This window comes from Cyclopterus lumpus, chromosome 24 (genome assembly GCF_009769545.1).
Source record: "Cyclopterus lumpus isolate fCycLum1 chromosome 24, fCycLum1.pri, whole genome shotgun sequence".
Taxonomy (NCBI): Eukaryota; Metazoa; Chordata; class Actinopteri; order Perciformes; family Cyclopteridae; genus Cyclopterus; species Cyclopterus lumpus.
In genome coordinates this window covers 1,299,921-1,320,852 of record NC_046989.1, presented here as the reverse complement: position 1 = coordinate 1,320,852, position 20,932 = coordinate 1,299,921, and the positions used below count along the sequence as shown (strand labels likewise).

The 20,932-nt window shown below is 44.6% G+C and overlaps 2 protein-coding genes across 2 annotated transcripts in view; one reads left to right on the top strand and one right to left on the bottom strand.

Moving 5' to 3' along the window:
• The first annotated feature begins 1,409 nt into the window (after positions 1-1,409).
• Positions 1,410-13,135, top strand: naa20 (N-alpha-acetyltransferase 20, NatB catalytic subunit). Its single transcript, XM_034527251.1, has 6 exons — positions 1,410-1,501; positions 4,160-4,184; positions 4,259-4,349; positions 4,890-5,025; positions 12,218-12,363; positions 12,772-13,135. The coding sequence occupies exons 1-6, from the start codon at positions 1,449-1,451 to the stop codon at positions 12,855-12,857; spliced, it is 537 nt and encodes a 178-aa protein (XP_034383142.1). The 5' UTR covers positions 1,410-1,448; the 3' UTR covers positions 12,858-13,135.
• A 5,075-nt stretch (positions 13,136-18,210) lies between these two features.
• LOC117727136 overlaps positions 18,211-20,932 on the bottom strand; it is a 5,715-nt gene continuing 2,993 nt past the window's right edge. The window contains exons 2-3 of the mRNA XM_034527232.1: positions 19,299-19,571; positions 18,211-19,213 (exon numbers count right to left, since the gene is read on the bottom strand). Of these exons, the coding sequence (XP_034383123.1) occupies positions 18,474-19,213; positions 19,299-19,571 (1,013 nt within the window). The 3' untranslated portion in view covers positions 18,211-18,473. The remainder of the gene's footprint in view (positions 19,214-19,298; positions 19,572-20,932) is intronic.

Here is a 20,932-nt window from a genome sequence, read left to right as displayed (position 1 = left end):
TCCTCCATGTCTCTCCTCCACGTCTCTCCTCCATGTCTCTCCTCCTTGTCTCTCCTCCTTGTCTCTCCTCCTTGTCTCTCCTCCTTGTCTCTCCTCCTTGTCTCTCCTCCATGTCTCTCCTCCATGTCTCTCCTCCACGTCTCTCCTCCATGTCTCTCCTCCTTGTCTCTCCTCCTTGTCTCTCCTCCTTGTCTCTCCTCCTTGTCTCTCCTCCACGTCTCTCCTCCACGTCTCTCCTCCATGTCTCCTCCATGTCTCTCCTCCACGTCTCTCCTCCATGTCTCCTCCATGTCTCTCCTCCTTGTCTCTCCTCCTTGTCTCTCCTCCATGTCTCTCCTCCATGTCTCTCCTCCATGTCTCTCCTCCTTGTCTCTCCTCCTTGTCTCTCCTCCATGTCTCTCCTCCATGTCTCTCCTCCATGTCTCTCCTCCTTGTCTCTCCTCCTTGTCTCTCCTCCATGTCTCTCCTCCTTGTCTCTCCTCCTTGTCTCTCCTCCATGTCTCTCCTCCTTGTCTCTCCTCCATGTCTCTCCTCCATGTCTCTCCTCCTTGTCTCTCCTCCTTGTCTCTCCTCCATGTCTCTCCTCCATGTCTCTCCTCCACGTCTCTCCTCCATGTCTCTCCTCCTTGTCTCTCCTCCTTGTCTCTCCTCCTTGTCTCTCCTCCACGTCTCTCCTCCATGTCTCTCCTCCTTGTCTCTCCTCCATGTCTCTCCTCCATGTCTCTCCTCCTTGTCTCTCCTCCTTGTCTCTCCTCCATGTCTCTCCTCCTTGTCTCTCCTCCTTGTCTCTCCTCCATGTCTCTCCTCCTTGTCTCTCCTCCTTGTCTCTCCTCCTTGTCTCTCCTCCACGTCTCTCCTCCATGTCTCTCCTCCTTGTCTCTCCTCCTTGTCTCTCCTCCTTGTCTCTCCTCCTTGTCTCTCCTCCTTGTCTCTCCTCCTTGTCTCTCCTCCTTGTCTCTCCTCCACGTCTCTCCTCCATGTCTCTCCTCCTTGTCTCTCCTCCTTGTCTCTCCTCCTTGTCTCTCCTCCACGTCTCTCCTCCATGTCTCTCCTCCTTGTCTCTCCTCCTTGTCTCTCCTCCTTGTCTCTCCTCCTTGTCTCTCCTCCTTGTCTCTCCTCCACGTCTCTCCTCCATGTCTCTCCTCCTTGTCTCTCCTCCTTGTCTCTCCTCCACGTCTCTCCTCCACGTCTCTCCTCCACGTCTCTCCTCCATGTCTCTCCTCCTTGTCTCTCCTCCTTGTCTCTCCTCCTTGTCTCTCCTCCATGTCTCTGGAAGCGTATCTTTTCTTCATGGCCCCGTATGTCTTTCTCTTCTGAACCACTGATGGCCACTGAGGGTGCTGCAGCAGCACCTCCCTCCCGGCAGGGGGCGCTGATCCCCTTCGAGGGCCCTGGTCACGTGAGCCGTCTCTTCCGCTGCGAGGTTCAAAGGACCCGCAGCAGCCGACATGACAACGCTGAGGCCGTTTACCTGCGACGACTTGTTCAAATTCAACAACATGTGAGTGCTGCTTTGGTCGCACAACGCACGCGCAGAGGCGCGTGCTCGTGTCGCACATCCTGTGGTCGGCGCGCGCGGCACTTCTGTAGAAGAAGAAGCTTTCGTGTCCTGTTGTCACTTCAAATGTTTTCAATCAGGCAGCCGATAATCAGATCGATAACCGATCACTTTGAGGGTTCAATTCTAATAATCATATTAATAACCGATCACTTTGAGGGTTTCTTTCTAATAATCAGATCGATAACCGATCACTTTGAGGGTTCAATTCTAATAATCATATTAATAACCGATCACTTTGAGGGTTTCTTTCTAATAATCAGATCGATAACCGATCACTTTGAGGGTTCAATTCTAATAATCATATCAATAACCGATCACTTTGAGGGTTTCTTTCTAATAATCATATTAATAACCGATCACTTTGAGGGTTCAATTCTAATAATCATATTAATAACCGATCACTTCGAGGGTTCAATTCTAATAATCATATTAATAACCGATCACTTTGAGGGTTCAATTCTAATAATCATATTGATAACCGATCACTTTGAGGGTTTCTTTCTAATAATCATATTAATAACCGATCACTTCGAGGGTTCAATTCTAATAATCAGATTAAAAACTGATCACTTTGAGGGTTCAATTCTAATAATCATATTAATAACCGATCACTTCGAGGGTTCAATTCTAATAATCAGATTAATAACTGATCACTTCGAGGGTTCAATTCTAATAATCATATTAATAACCGATCACTTCGAGGGTTCAATTCTAATAATCAGATTAATAACCGATCACTTTGAGGGTTTCTTTCTAATAATCAGATCAATAACCGATCACTTTGAGGGTTCAATTCTAATAATCATATTAATAACCGATCACTTTGAGGGTTTCTTTCTAATAATCAGATCGATAACCGATCACTTCGAGGGTTCAATTCTAATAATCATATTAATAACTGATCACTTCGAGGGTTCAATTCTAATAATCATATTAATAACCGATCACTTTGAGGGTTTCTTTCTAATAATCAGATCAATAACCGATCACTTTGAGGGTTTAATTCTAATAATCATATTAATAACCGATCACTTTGAGGGTTTCTTTCTAATAATCAGATCAATAACCGATCACTTCGAGGGTTCAATTCTAATAATCAGATTAAAAACTGATCACTTTGAGGGTTTCTTTCTAATAATCAGATCAATAACCGATCACTTCGAGGGTTCAATTCTAATAATCAGATTAAAAACTGATCACTTTGAGGGTTCAATTCTAATAATCATATTAATAACCGATCACTTCGAGGGTTCAATTCTAATAATCAGATTAATAACTGATCACTTCGAGGGTTCAATTCTAATAATCATATTAATAACCGATCACTTTGAGGGTTTCTTTCTAATAATCAGATCAATAACCGATCACTTCGAGGGTTCAATTCTAATAATCATATTAATAACCGATCACTTTGAGGGTTTCTTTCTAATAATCAGATCGATAACCGATCACTTCGAGGGTTCAATTCTAATAATCAGATTAATAATCGATCACTTTGAGGGTTTCTTTCTAATAATCAGATCAATAACCGATCACTTCGAGGGTTCAATTCTAATAATCATATTAATAACCGATCACTTTGAGGGTTTAATTCTAATAATCATATTAATAACCGATCACTTTGAGGGTTTCTTTCTAATAATCAGATCAATAACCGATCACTTTGAGGGTTTAATTCTAATAATCATATTAATAACCGATCACTTCGAGGGTTCAATTCTAATAATCATATTAATAACCGATCACTTTGAGGGTTTAATTCTAATAATCATATTAATAACCGTTCACTTTGAGGGTTTAATTCTAATAATCATATTAATAACCGATCACTTTGAGGGTTTAATTCTAATAATCATATTAATAACCGATCACTTCGAGGGTTTCTTTCTTTCTAATAATCATATCAATAACCGATCACTTTGAGGGTTCAATTCTAATAATCATATTAATAACCGTTCACTTCGAGGGTTTAATTCTAATAATCATATTAGTAACCGATCACTTTGAGGGTTTAATTCTAATAATCATATTAATAACCGATCACTTTGAGGGTTTAATTCTAATAATCAGATTAATAACCGATCACTTTGAGGGTTTAATTCTAATAATCAGATCAATAACCGATCACTTTGAGGGTTTAATTCTAATAATCATATTAATAACCGATCACTTTGAGGGTTTCTTTCTAATAATCAGATCAATAACTGATCACTTCGAGGGTTTCTTTCTAATAATCAGATCAATAACCGATCACTTCGAGGGTTTAATTCTAATAATCATATTAATAACCGATCACTTTGAGGGTTTCTTTCTAATAATCAGATCAATAACCGATCACTTCGAGGGTTTCTTTCTAATAATCAGATCAATAACCGATCACTTCGAGGGTTTAATTCTAATAATCATATTAATAACCGATCACTTCGAGGGTTTCTTTCTAATAATCAGATCAATAACCGATCACTTCGAGGGTTTAATTCTAATAAACATATTAATAACCGATCACTTTGAGGGTTTCTTTCTAATAATCATATTAATAACCGATCACTTTGAGGGTTTCTTTTTAATAATAATCAATAATTCTGTTTGTTTCCATAGCAACCTGGACCCTCTGACGGAGACCGTATCCTTCCTGTTGGAGATGAGCTCCTATGAATGTATGAGTGTGTGTCGTTTCCTTTGACCTTTGACCTCCAGTATGGGATCCCGTTCTACCTGCAGTACCTGGCTCACTGGCCGGAGTACTTCATCGTGGCTGAGGCTCCTGGTGGGGAACTGATGGGCTACAGTGAGTTTATTAAATTATTACTTTATGTTGGCGCACGTTAATCTGAAAGGTGCATTTACCTGTTGGTGGGACGTCTTCGTCTGGACACCTGCTGCTATTGGCTCTGATCAGAACAATGTGGATAAAACCAATATATATAATAAACGATTGCATATATAGATATAAATATATTGTATTTATTTATATGCAATATTCATATATATTTTATTTATATAAACATATTTATTATATACAATAAAAGAAACAGCCTTTCAGACCGCTGGTTCTGACTCTGGACTCCAGAAACACAAGTTAATGCCTGTAGTGCCACCTGGTGGTCTGTTGGTGTGATGACATCTTCATCAGCTGTTCCAGGTCTACATAATGTGGTTCTATTTTATTTTAATTGGTGAAGTGAGACACGTCAACAATAGATTGTTCATTCCGATCAATAATCCGACCCGGTGAATCTGCGGTTCCGTGTTTCTCAGACGCGCTGTACTCGTTAGAACCGGGTCCAGTAACGCTGGTCTCAAGTGGAGCTTCCTGCTTGTGTTGCAGTCATGGGGAAGGCGGAGGGATCCGTGGCCCGGGAGGAGTGGCACGGCCACGTCACCGCGCTGTCCGTGGCCCCGGAGTTCAGGAGGCTCGGCCTCGCTGCCAAGCTCATGGAGATGCTGGAGGAGATCTCGGAGAGGTTGGTGCACCGGCTTTTATCTGGTCCTGAACCAGTCTAGTCCTGGTCCTCTATGTGACCTCAGTCTAGTCCTCTATGTGACCTCAGTCTAGTCCTCTATAGGACCTCAGTCTAGTCCTCTATGTGACCTCAGTCTAGTCCTCTATGTGACCTCAGTCTAGTTCTCTATGTGACCTCAGTCTAGTCCTCTATAGGACATCAGTCTAGTCCTCTATAGGACCTCAGTCTAGTTCTCTATGTGACCTCAGTCTAGTCCTCTATAGGACCTCAGTCTAGTCCTCTATGTGACCTCAGTCTAGTCCTCTATAGGACCTCAGTCTAGTCCTCTATAGGACCTCAGTCTAGTCCTCTATGTGACCTCAGTCTAGTCCTCTATAGGACCTCAGTCTAGTCCTCTATAGGACATCAGTCTAGTCCTCTATAGGACCTCAGTCTAGTCCTCTATGTGACCTCAGTCTAGTCCTCTATGTGACCTCAGTCTAGTCCTCTATAGGACCTCAGTCTAGTCCTCTATAGGACCTCAGTCTAGTCCTCTATGTGACCTCAGTCTAGTCCTCTATATGACCTCAGTCTAGTCCTATAGGACCTCAGTCTAGTCCTCTATAGGACCTCAGTCTAGTCCTCTATGTGACATCAGTCTAGTCCTCTATAGGACCTCAGTCTAGTCCTCTATAGGACCTCAGTCTAGTCCTCTATAGGACCTCAGTCTAGTCCTCTATGTGACCTCAGTCTAGTCCTCTATAGGACCTCAGTCTAGTCCTCTATGTGACCTCAGTCTAGTCCTCTATAGGACCTCAGTCTAGTCCTCTATGTGACCTCAGTCTAGTCCTCTATAGGACCTCAGTCTAGTCCTCTATAGGACCTCAGTCTAGTCCTCTATAGCAGTGTTTTTCAACCTTTTATGCGTCAAGACTTAAGACACAGAAGAAATCTCACGGCACACCAACAACAGGAAATGATATGCAAATCAAACCCAAACATAGTTTCAGCATGAGCATAATATACTCTAATAATCAGGGAAACGCGTGTTCTATTTGTTGTGTTTTATTAAACTTAACATCATCCTAATGCCAAGATGGCACAGGCTTTATGCCCAGGTACAGATCATTTTGGACAGGCTGCATTACCGCCACACACCTGTAGAACAAAAGACATGCAATTAGAACAACAGCTGTCATGGTATATGAACATTGTTAAGTGCTAGTACTTTACACACAGAACATTGTGCACCCGTCGCGCGGCATTATGGGAACAACTATGCCGCCACGCGACAATACATTTATTATGAAATGACATAGTACTCACTTAATGCGAAATCTGGGCCTGTTTAGATGCACACAAACGTGGTATCCGGGCAGGAATTGATGAGAGGCACACACGTAATTCCTCATCAAGGGATCGCAGACGTTCTCTATGTTTAGTCTTTATCGCTGTTAAACTTGAAAAGCCCAGCTCGCATAAGTATGTTGTGGAAAAGGGGAGCAATGTTGAGACAGCCCTGTTTGCCACAATTGGGTATTCCATGGCAGCAGTCAGCCAAGAGTTATCCATAGGTACATCAGCATGGAGCAGTTTTAATGTGCGGTCTTCTTTGAGTTCAATCAATTGTTCTTGCTCCTGCAAAGTCAAATTTGTGTCATCCAACACTGCCCCGTATGGGTCCCTGACCCAGTCAAAATGGTTGTAGGCTGAGGGGAAATAAAAGGAAAGTTTCTCCTCAAGTGTCGTCAGGTGTTTCTCGATCACTTCGCACGAAGCCGCGGTGTTGACTTTTTCTTGCCATTTTTGAGTGAGGGGAAACATCTGAAGAGTACCCCTCCCGAGGTGTTGTCGCCAGAGGGAGACCTTTGAACGAAATCCATTTATGTTGTCCGTGCTTGTGAGTAGGTTTTCGTCACGGCCTTGCATTCTTGAGTTGAGGTCATTGAGATATCCGAAAATGTCTGCCAGGTACGCAAGTCTTGCGCACCACTCGTCACTTCCAAGCAGCTTGGCACCATCAAACTTCTCATCTGTCAAAAATGTTTTCAGTTCCTCCCTCAGTTCGTAAACGCGAGCTAGAACTTTTCCCCGTGACAGCCATCGGACCTCTGTGTGGAGCAATAAGGCACTATGCTCTGCTCCCATCTCCTCACATAAAATAGAAAACAGGCGGCTTTTTAGTGGTCTTGTTTTAATGTAGTTAACCATGCTCACAACTCTTTCCAACACACCGGTTAGCTCTGCTGGTAGCGTTTTAGCAACAAGTGCCTCTCGGTGTAGAAAGCAGTGGGTGACCACAACATGAGACCATGGCTGCAGCTCCGTCGGTGCAAACACCCACACAACTGTCCCACTGAAGTCCTCCTTGGTTGAGATACTCGGATGTCACTCTGAATATTTCCTCCCCTGTTGTTTTTTTGGGCATTGCCTTGCAAAAAAGGAAATGTTCGCGTATAGAAGATCCATCAACAAAGCGCACGTTAGCCAGGAGTTGGGCGTGGCCACTTATATCTGTCGACTCATCGAGTTGCAAAGCAAACTTCTCCAAAACAATGCTCTCGATGTCAGCAGACATGTCATCGACACGTCTTGCTATGGTGTTATCTGAGAGGGGAACTTTAGCAATCTCCTTCACTGCATCTGGGCCTAGCATGACATTGACAATGGCTTTGCAGGCGGGTAATATCAATGATTCCCCCACAGTGTGTGGCTTTTTTGACTTAGCTACAAGTTCCGCTACTAAATAGCTAGCTTCCAGCGCTCTCTCGGACACTTTTGTGGCCTTTGACATCACAGTAGCCTGTTTCATAGTGTTGTCACGCAAATGAACAAAATAGTTTGGATCCTTGTCTTGGAGCGCAGGGCGTTTAGTTAGTTTAGTTTAAGCTTGCTAGGGACCATGGCACTGTTAGCTAGCTTTTCCCCACACAACGCACAACGGACTCGGTGGGAACCCCAGTGAAGGAAAATCCAAATGACAGATACTCATCACTGTACTGTCTTGAGCTCACCGTTTTAGCCTTCTTTTGACACCCACTTGTAGTGGGCTCATCATCTGGATCAAGTGTGGGGGGATCTTGATCAGGACCTAGTTTTCTTTTCAAAAATGTCTCCATTAGACTTTAATGCGTGTACTGTACCTATCTCTCTTGAGCCTTCATACCACTGTAGCGACCCTGTGACGTGGCTGTCAATCACAGTGTGGCACCGTGCGTGCTGGTCGAGGGGGCCTGTGATTGGAGGAGTAGAGGGGAGGCGGGATTAACGGGTCGGAAAAGGGGAGTTAAGTGTAGAACGTCGTCCCGTCTCCGTGTCATCAGTGCAATAACGTCCGAAACATTACACCACCAACAGCGCGACGACACACACACAAACACACACACACACACAAGTTGGCTTTTTTTTTCCACGAATGAAGTGACAGTATGTAAAAAAATATATATTTTTCACGGCACACCTGACAGCCTCTCGCGGCACAGTGGTTGAAAAACACTGCTCTATAGGACCTCAGTCTAGTCCTCTATAGGACCTCAGTCTAGTCCTCTATAGGACCTCAGTCTAGTCCTATAGGACCTCAGTCTAGTCCTCTATAGGACCTCAGTCTAGTCCTCTATAGGACCTCAGTCTAGTCCTATAGGACCTCAGTCTAGTCCTCTATAGGACCTCAGTCTAGTCCTCTATAGGACCTCAGTCTAGTCCTATAGGACCTCAGTCTAGTCCTCTATAGGACCTCAGTCTAGTCCTCTATAGGACCTCAGTCTAGTCCTCTATAGGACCTCAGTCTAGTCCTCTATAGGACCTCAGTCTAGTCCTCTATAGGACCTCAGTCTAGTCCTCTATATGACCTCAGTCTAGTCCTCTATAGGACCTCAGTCTAGTCCTTTATAGGACCTCAGTCTAGTCCTCTATAGGACCTCAGTCTAGTCCTCTATAGGACCTCAGTCTAGTCCTATAGGACCTCAGTCTAGTCCTCTATATGACATCAGTCTAGTCCTCTATAGGACCTCAGTCTAGTCCTCTATAGGACCTCAGTCTAGTCCTATAGGACCTCAGTCTAGTCCTCTATAGGACCTCAGTCTAGTCCTCTATAGGACCTCAGTCTAGTCCTCTATAGGACCTCAGTCTAGTCCTATAGGACCTCAGTCTAGTCCTCTATAGGACCTCAGTCTAGTCCTCTATAGGACCTCAGTCTAGTCCTATAGGACCTCAGTCTAGTCCTCTATAGGACCTCAGTCTAGTCCTCTATAGGACCTCAGTCTAGTCCTCTATAGGACCTCAGTCTAGTCCTCTATAGGACCTCAGTCTAGTCCTCTATAGGACCTCAGTCTAGTCCTATAGGACCTCAGTCTAGTCCTCTATAGGACCTCAGTCTAGTCCTCTATAGGACCTCAGTCTAGTCCTCTATAGGACCTCAGTCTAGTCCTCTATAGGACCTCAGTCTAGTCCTCTATAGGACCTCAGTCTAGTCCTCTATATGACCTCAGTCTAGTCCTCTATAGGACCTCAGTCTAGTCCTTTATAGGACCTCAGTCTAGTCCTCTATAGGACCTCAGTCTAGTCCTCTATAGGACCTCAGTCTAGTCCTATAGGACCTCAGTCTAGTCCTCTATATGACATCAGTCTAGTCCTCTATAGGACCTCAGTCTAGTCCTCTATAGGACCTCAGTCTAGTCCTATAGGACCTCAGTCTAGTCCTCTATAGGACCTCAGTCTAGTCCTCTATAGGACCTCAGTCTAGTCCTCTATAGGACCTCAGTCTAGTCCTATAGGACCTCAGTCTAGTCCTCTATAGGACCTCAGTCTAGTCCTCTATAGGACCTCAGTCTAGTCCTATAGGACCTCAGTCTAGTCCTCTATAGGACCTCAGTCTAGTCCTCTATAGGACCTCAGTCTAGTCCTCTATAGGACCTCAGTCTAGTCCTCTATAGGACCTCAGTCTAGTCCTCTATATGACCTCAGTCTAGTCCTCTATAGGACCTCAGTCTAGTCCTCTATAGGACCTCAGTCTAGTCCTCTATAGGACCTCAGTCTAGTCCTATAGGACCTCAGTCTAGTCCTCTATATGACATCAGTCTAGTCCTCTATAGGACCTCAGTCTAGTCCTCTATAGGACCTCAGTCTAGTCCTCTATATGACATCAGTCTAGTCCTCTATAGGACCTCAGTCTAGTCCTCTATAGGACCTCAGTCTAGTCCTATAGGACCTCAGTCTAGTCCTCTATAGGACCTCAGTCTAGTCCTCTATATGACATCAGTCTAGTCCTCTATAGGACCTCAGTCTAGTCCTCTATAGGACCTCAGTCTAGTCCTCTATATGACCTCAGTCTAGTCCTCTATAGGACATCAGTCTAGTCCTCTATAGGACCTCAGTCTAGTCCTCTATGTGACCTCAGTCTAGTCCTCTATAGGACATCAGTCTAGTCCTCTATAGGACCTCAGTCTAGTCCTATAGGACCTCAGTCTAGTCCTCTATATGACCTCAGTCTAGTCCTCTATAGGACATCAGTCTAGTCCTCTATAGGACCTCAGTCTAGTCCTATAGGACCTCAGTCTAGTCCTCTATAGGACCTCAGTCTAGTCCTCTATAGGACCTCAGTCTAGTCCTATGTGACCTCAGTCTAGTCCTCTATAGGACCTCAGTCTAGTCCTCTATAGGACCTCAGTCTAGTCCTCTATGTGACCTCAGTCTAGTCATCTATAGGACATCAGTCTAGTCCTCTATAGGACATCAGTCTAGTCCTCTATAGGACCTCAGTCTAGTCCTCTATGTGACATCAGTCTAGTCCTCTATAGGACATCAGTCTAGTCCTCTATAGGACATCAGTCTAGTCCTCTATATGACATCAGTCTAGTCCTCTATATGACCTCAGTCTAGTCCTCTATATGACATCAGTCTAGTCCTCTATAGGACATCAGTCTAGTCCTCTATAGGACCTCAGTCTAGTCCTCTATGTGACCTCAGTCTAGTCCTCTATAGGACCCCAGTCTAGTCCTCTATAGGACCTCAGTCTAGTCCTCTATAGGACCTCAGTCTAGTCCTATATATGACATCAGTCTAGTCCTCTATAGGACCTCAGTCTAGTCCTCTATATGACCTCAGTCTAGTCCTCTATAGGACATCAGTCTAGTCCTCTATAGGACATCAGTCTAGTCCTCTATATGACCTCAGTCTAGTCCTCTATAGGACATCAGTCTAGTCCTCTATAGGACCTCAGTCTAGTCCTCTATATGACATCAGTCTAGTCCTCTATAGGACATCAGTCTAGTCCTCTATAGGACATCAGTCTAGTCCTCTATAGGACCTCAGTCTAGTCCTCTATATGACATCAGTCTAGTCCTCTATATGACCTCAGTCTAGTCCTATAGGACCTCAGTCTAGTCCTCTATAGGACCTCAGTCTAGTCCTCTATAGGACCTCAGTCTAGTCCTCTATGTGACCTCAGTCTAGTCCTCTATAGGACCTCAGTCTAGTCCTCTATAGGACCTCAGTCTAGTCCTCTATGTGACCTCAGTCTAGTCCTCTATGTGACCTCAGTCTAGTCCTCTATGTGACCCCAGTCTAGTCCTCTATAGGACCTCAGTCTAGTCCTCTATAGGACCTCAGTCTAGTCCTCTATATGACATCAGTCTAGTCCTCTATAGGACATCAGTCTAGTCCTCTATAGGACCTCAGTCTAGTCCTCTATAGGACCTCAGTCTAGTCCTCTATATGACATCAGTCTAGTCCTCTATAGGATATCAGTCTAGTCCTCTATATGACCTCAGTCTAGTCCTCTATAGGACCTCAGTCTAGTCCTCTATATGACATCAGTCTAGTCCTCTATAGGACCTCAGTCTAGTCCTCTATATGACATCAGTCTAGTCCTCTATAGGACATCAGTCTAGTCCTCTATAGGACCTCAGTCTAGTCCTCTATAGGACCTCAGTCTAGTCCTCTATATGACATCAGTCTAGTCCTCTATAGGATATCAGTCTAGTCCTCTATATGACCTCAGTCTAGTCCTCTATAGGACCTCAGTCTAGTCCTCTATAGGACCTCAGTCTAGTCCTCTATAGGACCTCAGTCTAGTCCTCTATAGGACATCAGTCTAGTCCTCTATAGGACCTCAGTCTAGTCCTCTATATGACCTCAGTCTAGTCCTCTATAGGACCTCAGTCTAGTCCTGGTCCTCTATAGCGACCCTGGGTTCTGATGTCCCCCTGTCTTGTAGGAAGGGGGGGTACTTCGTGGACCTCTTCGTGCGGGTCTCCAACCAGGTGGCGGTGAACATGTACAAGCGTCTGGGCTACAGCGTCTACCGGACGGTGATCGAGTATTACTCCGCCAGCAACGGAGAGCCGGACGAAGACGCCTACGGTGAGGGACCGGAACCGGGACCGGGTCTTCAGGGGGCCGGAACCTTGTCTCTTATAAGAAAAAGCCCAAAAGGGGCCAAACAAAGTGTTGCAGACATTTAAACTGGCGTCACATGTTTAGCTTAATTTCCTTCTTGGGTTCAAGGTACAAATACTGTGTTCAGGTGCTTCAAAAACAGCCTCTTCAGGTGGTCTTGATGGTTTTACCTGGTACCATGGAGGTGAATGGAGTTAGGTCTGTGCTGCTCTCAGCATGTTGGTCCAGGTTATTTCTCCGGATAATCAATAAAACTGACGCTTTAACCAATTTTCTAATAATAATAAGTGTAAATATAAAGCCTCTTGTTTCACCATAAGGGGGCGCTGTTGCTCCAGAAGGAACCCTGACCTTGTTGTCTCCTGGTTGCAGACATGAGGAAAGCTTTGTCCAGAGACACGGAGAAGAAGTCCATCGTCCCGCTGCCGCACCCCGTCAGACCGGAGGACATCGAGTAGCGGTCGCCGTGGCTCCCTGCACCCTCATAACGTTATTGTCATATTTAATATCACGGGCTATTCACGTTGTACATAGTCACGCTGTGACAGACCAGCTGTTGGTCCCAAAGAGGATCAATCACGGTTTCATTTCCTGTACATTCTCACGTTTTATTATGAAAAATTGATGTTTGTATAATGCAGAAAACACGTCGTACAATAAACACTCATCGGCTGCTTTGGTTTTTTTGTAAAAAATAAAATAAAATAGCAAGAGTGGAGAGCTACTGTTTATCTTCCTCTCTGCTCTCTCTTTCTTCCCTCCATCATCATCATCGTCGTCATCATCACTGTCACACTCGCTGCTACGGCCTTCAGTCTCAACGTTTCATTGCTACTTGAGCTCATACTAGCTAACGATAAAACCCATAACTCTGTGTCTGTCCCACGGCCACTTCAATTAATTAAATCAAAGGTAACCAGAAGGGAAGTCATAAAGGTTAACAACACTATTTCAGCAGTGCAACAAAATATTTAAACGTTGACTCCTAAATATTAGATCTTTGTCATCTAAAGCTGTATTAGTAAATGATTTAAATCTTTACATTACATGTCATTTAGCTGACGCTTTTATCCAAAGCGACTTACAATAAGTGCATTAAACCGTGTGGGGGAGGAAGCAAAGTCGATGTCTTTTCATCATTTTACGCCCGATCGCCTTGATCATCTTGGCGGCGAGTTTCAGCATCTGGTCCAGCCTGCTGGGGGGAGTGATGTGCTGCTTCATCAGTGAAGGAGACATGGATGTGAGAAAGGATTGGAACTCTTTGGCGTAATCAGATGTTTCAAACCGGATCACCCGGAGAAAACCTTAAACGTTACGCGTTAGCTACCGACCTAGTCCTATAGATTCAACATCTGTACCCTCTGATGAATCAGAGAACCAAGAAGAGGACTGTTTTTTTTTGTTGAGATGTTGTTGGTTCATCTGACTCCTCTAGAGCTTCTCCCTGGATCAACCAGAGTTAACCCTGAACGTTACGCGTTAGCTACAGACCTAGTCCTTTAGATTCAACATCTGGTGAGTCCTCTTCTTGGTTCTCTGATTCATCAGAGGGTACTGCTTTTACTAACTCCGCTGGTTCTGGTTCCTGTTCTGTTTTTTTAGTTGAGATGTTGTTGGTTCATCTGACTCTTCTAGAGCTTCTCCCTTACTACACATGAACACTTTCATCATTTTACGCCCGATCGCCTTGAACATCTTGGCGGCGAGTTTCAGCATCTGGTCCAGCCTGCTGGGGGGAGTGATGTGCTGCTTCATCAGTGAAGGAGACATGGATGTGAGAAAGGATTGGAACTCTTTGGCGTAATCGGATGTTTCAAACCGGATCACCCGGAGAAAACCTTAAACGTTACGCGTTAGCTACCGGCCTAGTCCTTTAGATTCAACATCTGGTGAGTCCTCTTCTTGGTTCTCTGATTCATCAGAGGGTTCTGCTTTTACTAAATCCGCTGGTTCTGGTTCCTGTTCTGTTTTTTTTTTGTTGAGATGTTGTTGGTTCATCTGACTCCTCTAGAGCTTCTCTCTGGATCAACCAGAGTTAACCCTAAACGTTACGCGTTAGCTACCGACCTAGTCCTTTAGATTCAACATCAGTACCCTCTGATGAATCAGAGAACCAAGAAGAGGACTGTTTTTTTTTTTGTTGAGATGTTGTTGGTTCATCTGACTCCTCTAGAGCTTCTCCCTGGATCAACCAGAGTTAACCCTAAACGTTACGCGTTAGCTACAGACCTAGTCCTTTAGATTCAACATCTGGTGAGTCCTCTTCTTGGTTCTCTGATTCATCAGAGGGTACTGCTTTTACTAACTCCGCTGGTTCTGGTTCCTGTTCTGTTTTTTTTAGTTGAGATGTTGTTGGTTCATCTGACTCTTCTAGAGCTTCTCCCTTACTACACGTGAACACTTTCATCATTTTACGCCCGATCGCCTTGAACATCTTGGCGGCGAGTTTCAGCATCTGGTCCAGCCTGCTGGGGGGAGTGATGTGCTGCTTCATCAGTGAAGGAGACATGGATGTGAGAAAGGATTGGAACTCTTTGGCGTAATCAGATGTTTCAAACCGGATCACCCGGAGAAAACCCTAAACGTTACGCGTTAGCTACCGACCTAGTCCTTTAGATTCAACATCAGTACCCTCTGATGAATCAGAGAACCAAGAAGAGGACTGTTTTTTTTTTGTTGAGATGTTGTTGGTTCATCTGACTCCTCTAGAGCTTCTCCCTGGATCAACCAGAGTTAACCCTGAACGTTACGCGTTAGCTACCGACCTAGTCCTTTAGATTCAACATCTGGTGAGTCCTCTTCTTGGTTCTCTGATTCATCAGAGGGTTCTGCTTTTACTAACTCCGCTGGTTCTGGTTCCTGTTCTGTTTTTTTTTGTTGAGATGTTGTTGGTTCATCTGACTCCTCTAGAGCTTCTCCCTGGATCAACCAGAGTTAACCCTAAACGTTACGCGTTAGCTACCGACCTAGTCGACCGGCTTGCTCTTGCAGATGCTGGCGATGGTTCGGCCCACGAACGAGAAGAACCGGCTGATGCTGCTGCGCCGCTTTACTGGCGCCAACAGGTGAGTTTTGACAGCAGAGATGATGAACTCCTCAAGTATCGGTTCCCCAGCGCTCATGTCGAGCAGCAACAGTCGTGCACCGCGCCACTTCTTGATCAGATCTTTGAGGAGGGTTTTCTCAAAGTTGGCGAAGGTTTTGGGGGAGGAATCAAAGTCGATGTCCTGGACCGCGGCCCACGTCCTATTCATGAGAGGCTCGATGATGTCTATGGAGTCCTCGTAGGTGCTCTTGCTCTTCTTTATTGTCCGTGACACCAGCTTCTCCAGGAATATAAAGAGGGTAATTCTCCTCTTTTGCTTTTGCAAATCGTCAGGAATCGCTGAATCATCCAAACCTTCCTTCTCAGTGGTTCTCAGAGGTTTTGATTCAACAGAGGGTACTACTTTTACAGACTCCGCTGGTTCTGGTTCCTGTTTAGTTTGGTTCTTGTTATATGGCATAATGTTAGCCTCAAAGGGGACGTCAGAATCATCCTGCTCAGTGCTTGAATTTAAATCCCATAAAAATATTTTGTTCAGATATTTTGAGTCAACATCTGGAGCCTTCTCTTCTTGGCTCTCTGAGTCAACAGAGGTACCTGCTTTTACAGACTCCGCTGGTTCTGGTTCCTGTTTAGTTTTTTTCAGAGATTTTGACCTCCGAAAAACATGTGGTGCCTTCTCTTCTTGGTTCTCTGAGTCATCAGAGCTACCTGCTTTTAGTGACTGCGCTGGTTTCAGTTTAGTTTTTTTCTTGTTATATGCCTTAACCATAATCTGAATGGGGGCGACAGAATCAGCCGAACCTTCCTCCTCAGTGGTTGACGGGTCACACCATGAATGTTTTCTTAACAGAGGATTTGCTTTGCTTTCTGCTGAGACCTCTGTTTTTTCTGCCGTATGTGGCAACTGAGGGAGTTGAGATGTTGATGGTTGATCTGACTGAACTTGTCCCTCACTACACATGGATAATCTGTCTGCTGGCATCTCCTCCATCTGTGCTGCCTGTGCTAGACTCATTGATTCAACCTCTGGAAAGTCCCCTGCTTGGCTCTCTGATTCATCAGAGAGTTCTGCTTTTACTGACTCCGCTGGTTCTGGTTCCTGTTCTGTTTTTTTGAGTTGAGATGTTGTTGGTTGTTCTGACTCCTCTAGAACTTCTCCCTCACTACACGTGGACACATTCATCATCATCTTACGCCCGATCGCCTTGATCATCTTGGCGGCTTGTTTCAGCATCTGGTCCAGCCTGCTGGGGGGAGTGATGTACAGCTCCATCGGGGTGTCTGGAGACGACATGGAGCACTGGATGGTGGCTGTGACCTCTTCTGCGATCATGTCCCTCAAGAGCTTTGCGCTGGGACTCTGGCCTTGGACGGTGACCCCCAGAGCAGCTTTAAAACAGTCTGTGACGCTGTTGCCCAGAGCCAACTTGATTATATCTTCTGTCACCACGTCCGTCGTCCAAAATGTTGGTAGGAAGTCTGTGGTCAAGGTCTTGATTATGTCCAAAAGCAGCTCCCTCAACGGGGCCATGTTGGTCTCTTCCATCTGGCCCTTTAACAGCAGTTCCAACTGATGATCTGTCAACTTCTCGAAGAAGGAAATGATCAGCGGGTAAATGGTTATGTCTGTTGGCATCTCCTCCATCTGTGCTGCCTGTGCTAGACTCATTGGGAAATATTAATGTAATAATTGTTTGAATTATTAATATCAATACTATGGTGGATTGTCTTGGATGAAGATCCTGCTATTCTTCTTTTTCTGGTCGTTTGCAAAAAACCTCTCAATAATGAATGTCTGTGCTAACTCTCCCTATGTAAGCAAAGCATTCTGGCTGCCCCTCAATACACGGATCAAAGGACTGCCGAACGTCACAGAACGCCGCGACGTCACAGAACGCCGTGACGTCACAGAACGCCGTAGTCACGCGCCGAACCCAAACAAACAGCTGAGCTGCGTGCGCCGGTCTCGCGACAACTGATTCTCGAGATCGCGTGAAAAGAACGGGGACCTGAAGTCAAAGTATGTCAATGCTTTACGCATCTTCTAAATCACGCGTATATATATTTATACACATTATTTATTTTCACATAACTGAATAAAGCCAGCTGTCAAAAGGTAATTAAGATCGATTAAAAATACGGTTTCCCCCTTTTCTTCATGTTTTTAGGAATGACATTAATAAATCAGGAGCTTGTTTCTGGTCATTTGACTCAACACAACTTTATTTTGAAATATGCACCGTGACAGCACAATGCACACTAAAATAATTAATCACAATAATTATATAATATGCAAGAAACCAGTTGATATTTTTGCTTTAGTGGTGCAAATTAACAGTCAATAAAAAGAACAACTTATGCTTGGACTTTGTTCAATTATATATAGAATCAATTTATTGTTGTCAGTGTGTGAAGCGAGATGTGATGTTTGGGTGATGCCTGTTGTATTAATGTCACGGCTGGTGATCCAAGATGTATTTGTTCTTCAAGATAAACGTATGAGGGTGTAACACCTCAATGAGCAACTTGTGGAAAGATGCTTTTTAATATCGTATCTATCGTGAAATAAAAATCTGACACACACACACACACACACACATATATATATATACCCACATATATATACACACATATATATATATATATATATATATATATATATATATACACATATATATACACATACATTATATATAGACACACACATATACATACATGTATGTATGTATGTATGTATACATACATATTTCAGTTATATATTTACAGCACACATTCTTCTGTTTGTTTTCTTCACGTAAAGAAAGATTTAAGCAGTTTTAACGTCTTCACTTTGATTAATAATTCATCAAAATATAAATGAGTCACAATATTTTTATTTAAAAAAACAGCACAAGAAAACTGTGAAAAGAAAAGTTACAATATCATAAAAGTGGAGAAAACAAACTCCTTTGTTGATGAATATGTTTTTGTTGTTGTTAAAAGTCAACAAGTTATTTATAAAAATGGAAAATGTTTTTCGGGATCACTGAAAACTCGTAGCACCGAACTCGGCCTCGTGTAGAAACTGCTGCATCTTGGTTCTGACCCACGACTGCTTCTCGGCAGGGAGCCTCCTCATGGCCGGAGCCAAGCTCAGTAAGAACAGGGTGACATCGTCTCTCTGGTCCAGGTCCAGGTCTCTCTGAGCCTCCCTGGCCTCCATCCTCCTCAGGTACTCCTCCAGCAGACTCTCGCTGCTCTTCCTCTTGGCCCGGGTCGGCCTGGTGGACGCCGCACTGCCGCCCTCCTGCTCCTGCTCCTCCTCCTCCTCCTCCTCCTCTTCCTCCTCCTCCTCCTCCTGCTCCTCCTCCTCCGTTTGGTCATCCAGCAGCTCCGCCACCTCGGCCTCCTGCTGCTCTGTTTTCAAGTGGTTCAGCCTGGAGGTGGTGCAGGACAGTGGCGGCGGGCCGCGGTGACGGAGATCAGGCTGCAGCGCTGCAGGCGAGGACCGAGCCGGAGGCGGCGGCTGATCCGAGGCCTGCGAGGACGAGTGCGACGAGGCCAGGGAGGCGGCCAGAGACGTGACCGACTGCATCATCACCTCGAACAGCTCCTTCATGTTGTCGTGCTGCTGCAGCTGCACGCAGTCGTCTCTGGCGGCGCTCTCGCAGGCCGCCTCCATCTTCGCCTCCTTGAATGCGACGGCGTCTCTGCCGGCGGAAGACGGACGCTTCCTGTGAACGAACTCGGAGGACGTCGTCGTGGCGTCGACGACGGAAACGTCTGCAGAGACGGATTAAAGCGATCAGAAGACCAGCAAAGAACCGATAAGCAGACGAGCATCCATGAAACCGCCCCATGTACGAACCGTATTTGTCGTCGTAGTCGCTCCGCGTGTCGGTGGTCGTGCTGCAGCCCGTCTCGGAGGCGTGCAGGTGGGAGGGCTGCGGGTCCAGAGCCCAGCCGTTGCAGCCTGTGGCTCTGGCGTCGATGAACGGGTTCAAGAAGGACAGAATGGACGAGTATCTCCAGGGCCGGTAGTTGAAGAGCCCGATGCCGCTCTCTCTGCGGTCCTTCTCCCGCTGCCTGTCCCTCCGGTGTTGGTCCCTCAGCGTCTTCCACTTCCTCCGGCATTCGGACTCTGGCGGTCGCGGGAAGGAGACAACGGCGTTAATGCACATTTAGAGTTAGCGCCTGTCGCGCTTGTGAAGGGAAAAGTAAGCCGGCGGTTCGATCAACCGTACAAACACTCTTAGATATTCAGTTTAATGTCCCGAGTAAAGGAACCAGAACATGTTCACATTTAAGAGGCTAACAGCAAAGAATACAAAGCGGTGGAAAGTATTGGATGTTTAAATATTCCTCACGAAACATCCAGACGGACCTCAAATCTTTTGTTTTCACTCAAACACAAATCCAGAATCAACCAGGACTCAAACCCATTAATTGACAATCAAAACAGTTGTTGATTAATTTAATAACCGATGCAGCTCAGATCTGTGACGATGTTGAACTGTCACTTCTTATTGAGTTGTTGTCCACAACAATGTGACGGAGTAGATTACAATACCAAGTTAATTGTTCACATTCGAGAAGGAAACAGTCTGATCAGCTTTAGTTACTTTAATAATTTAGATTTTACATATAAAACGTGACAATAATTAGTCAGTTTTATGTTTTGACCTTAAATATAAATAATATTTCTGTGACCTTCAAGATCCTTTAGAAAAACAAGTGAATAATTACACACAATATTTCCAATGAAGGGCTTGATGGTAATAGTCTGTATTTGTTCAATTAATCCGCTGACACAAGGACAGATACAGATTTATAATAAATCACTGTTACTCTGGTTTGTTTGTGTACATCTGCATTGCATTATTGTTTTGTTTACTTTGTGAGCAAATGTTTTTATTTAGCATAATCACACATGATGGCACTAAGACATGGAGCCCTTTCAAATGACAAACTATGCTGAGACAAAAGGAGTCTCTGAGAACCATGAAAATAATAATAACATAAATATACACAAGAGACAGACAAATAACTTTGACACATGTGCAATAAGAAGTACGGGGCTATAGCACACATCTACAGCGATGTTGACCCAAAGTCTTTTCTGATGCTCCATTCATGCGAGCTGTTGAGATCTCCATATATATAACATCCAGAAGGAAAGCGTCCATGAATGGATAAGTCAGGAGGTGGGTTCCAACGGGTTGCAGTCCTTCTCTTAGCAGCTGTAAGTCCAGTCCAATTTTAGAGAGATGAAAGTCTGACAGATCATTTAGAATCAAAACACTGAGTGACAGGCACAGTAACATTAATCAAGACGGACAACTTGGATGCAATATTGTTCCAAAACACACAAACAGGGGAGCAATCCCAGAACATGTGAAGATATGTACTTTGAGTGTTTAGTGGGCAGACAGTGCATAAAGGACTGGTAATTACTTTCATGTGATACATTTTCACAGGGGTGAGATATGTCCTATGAATGAA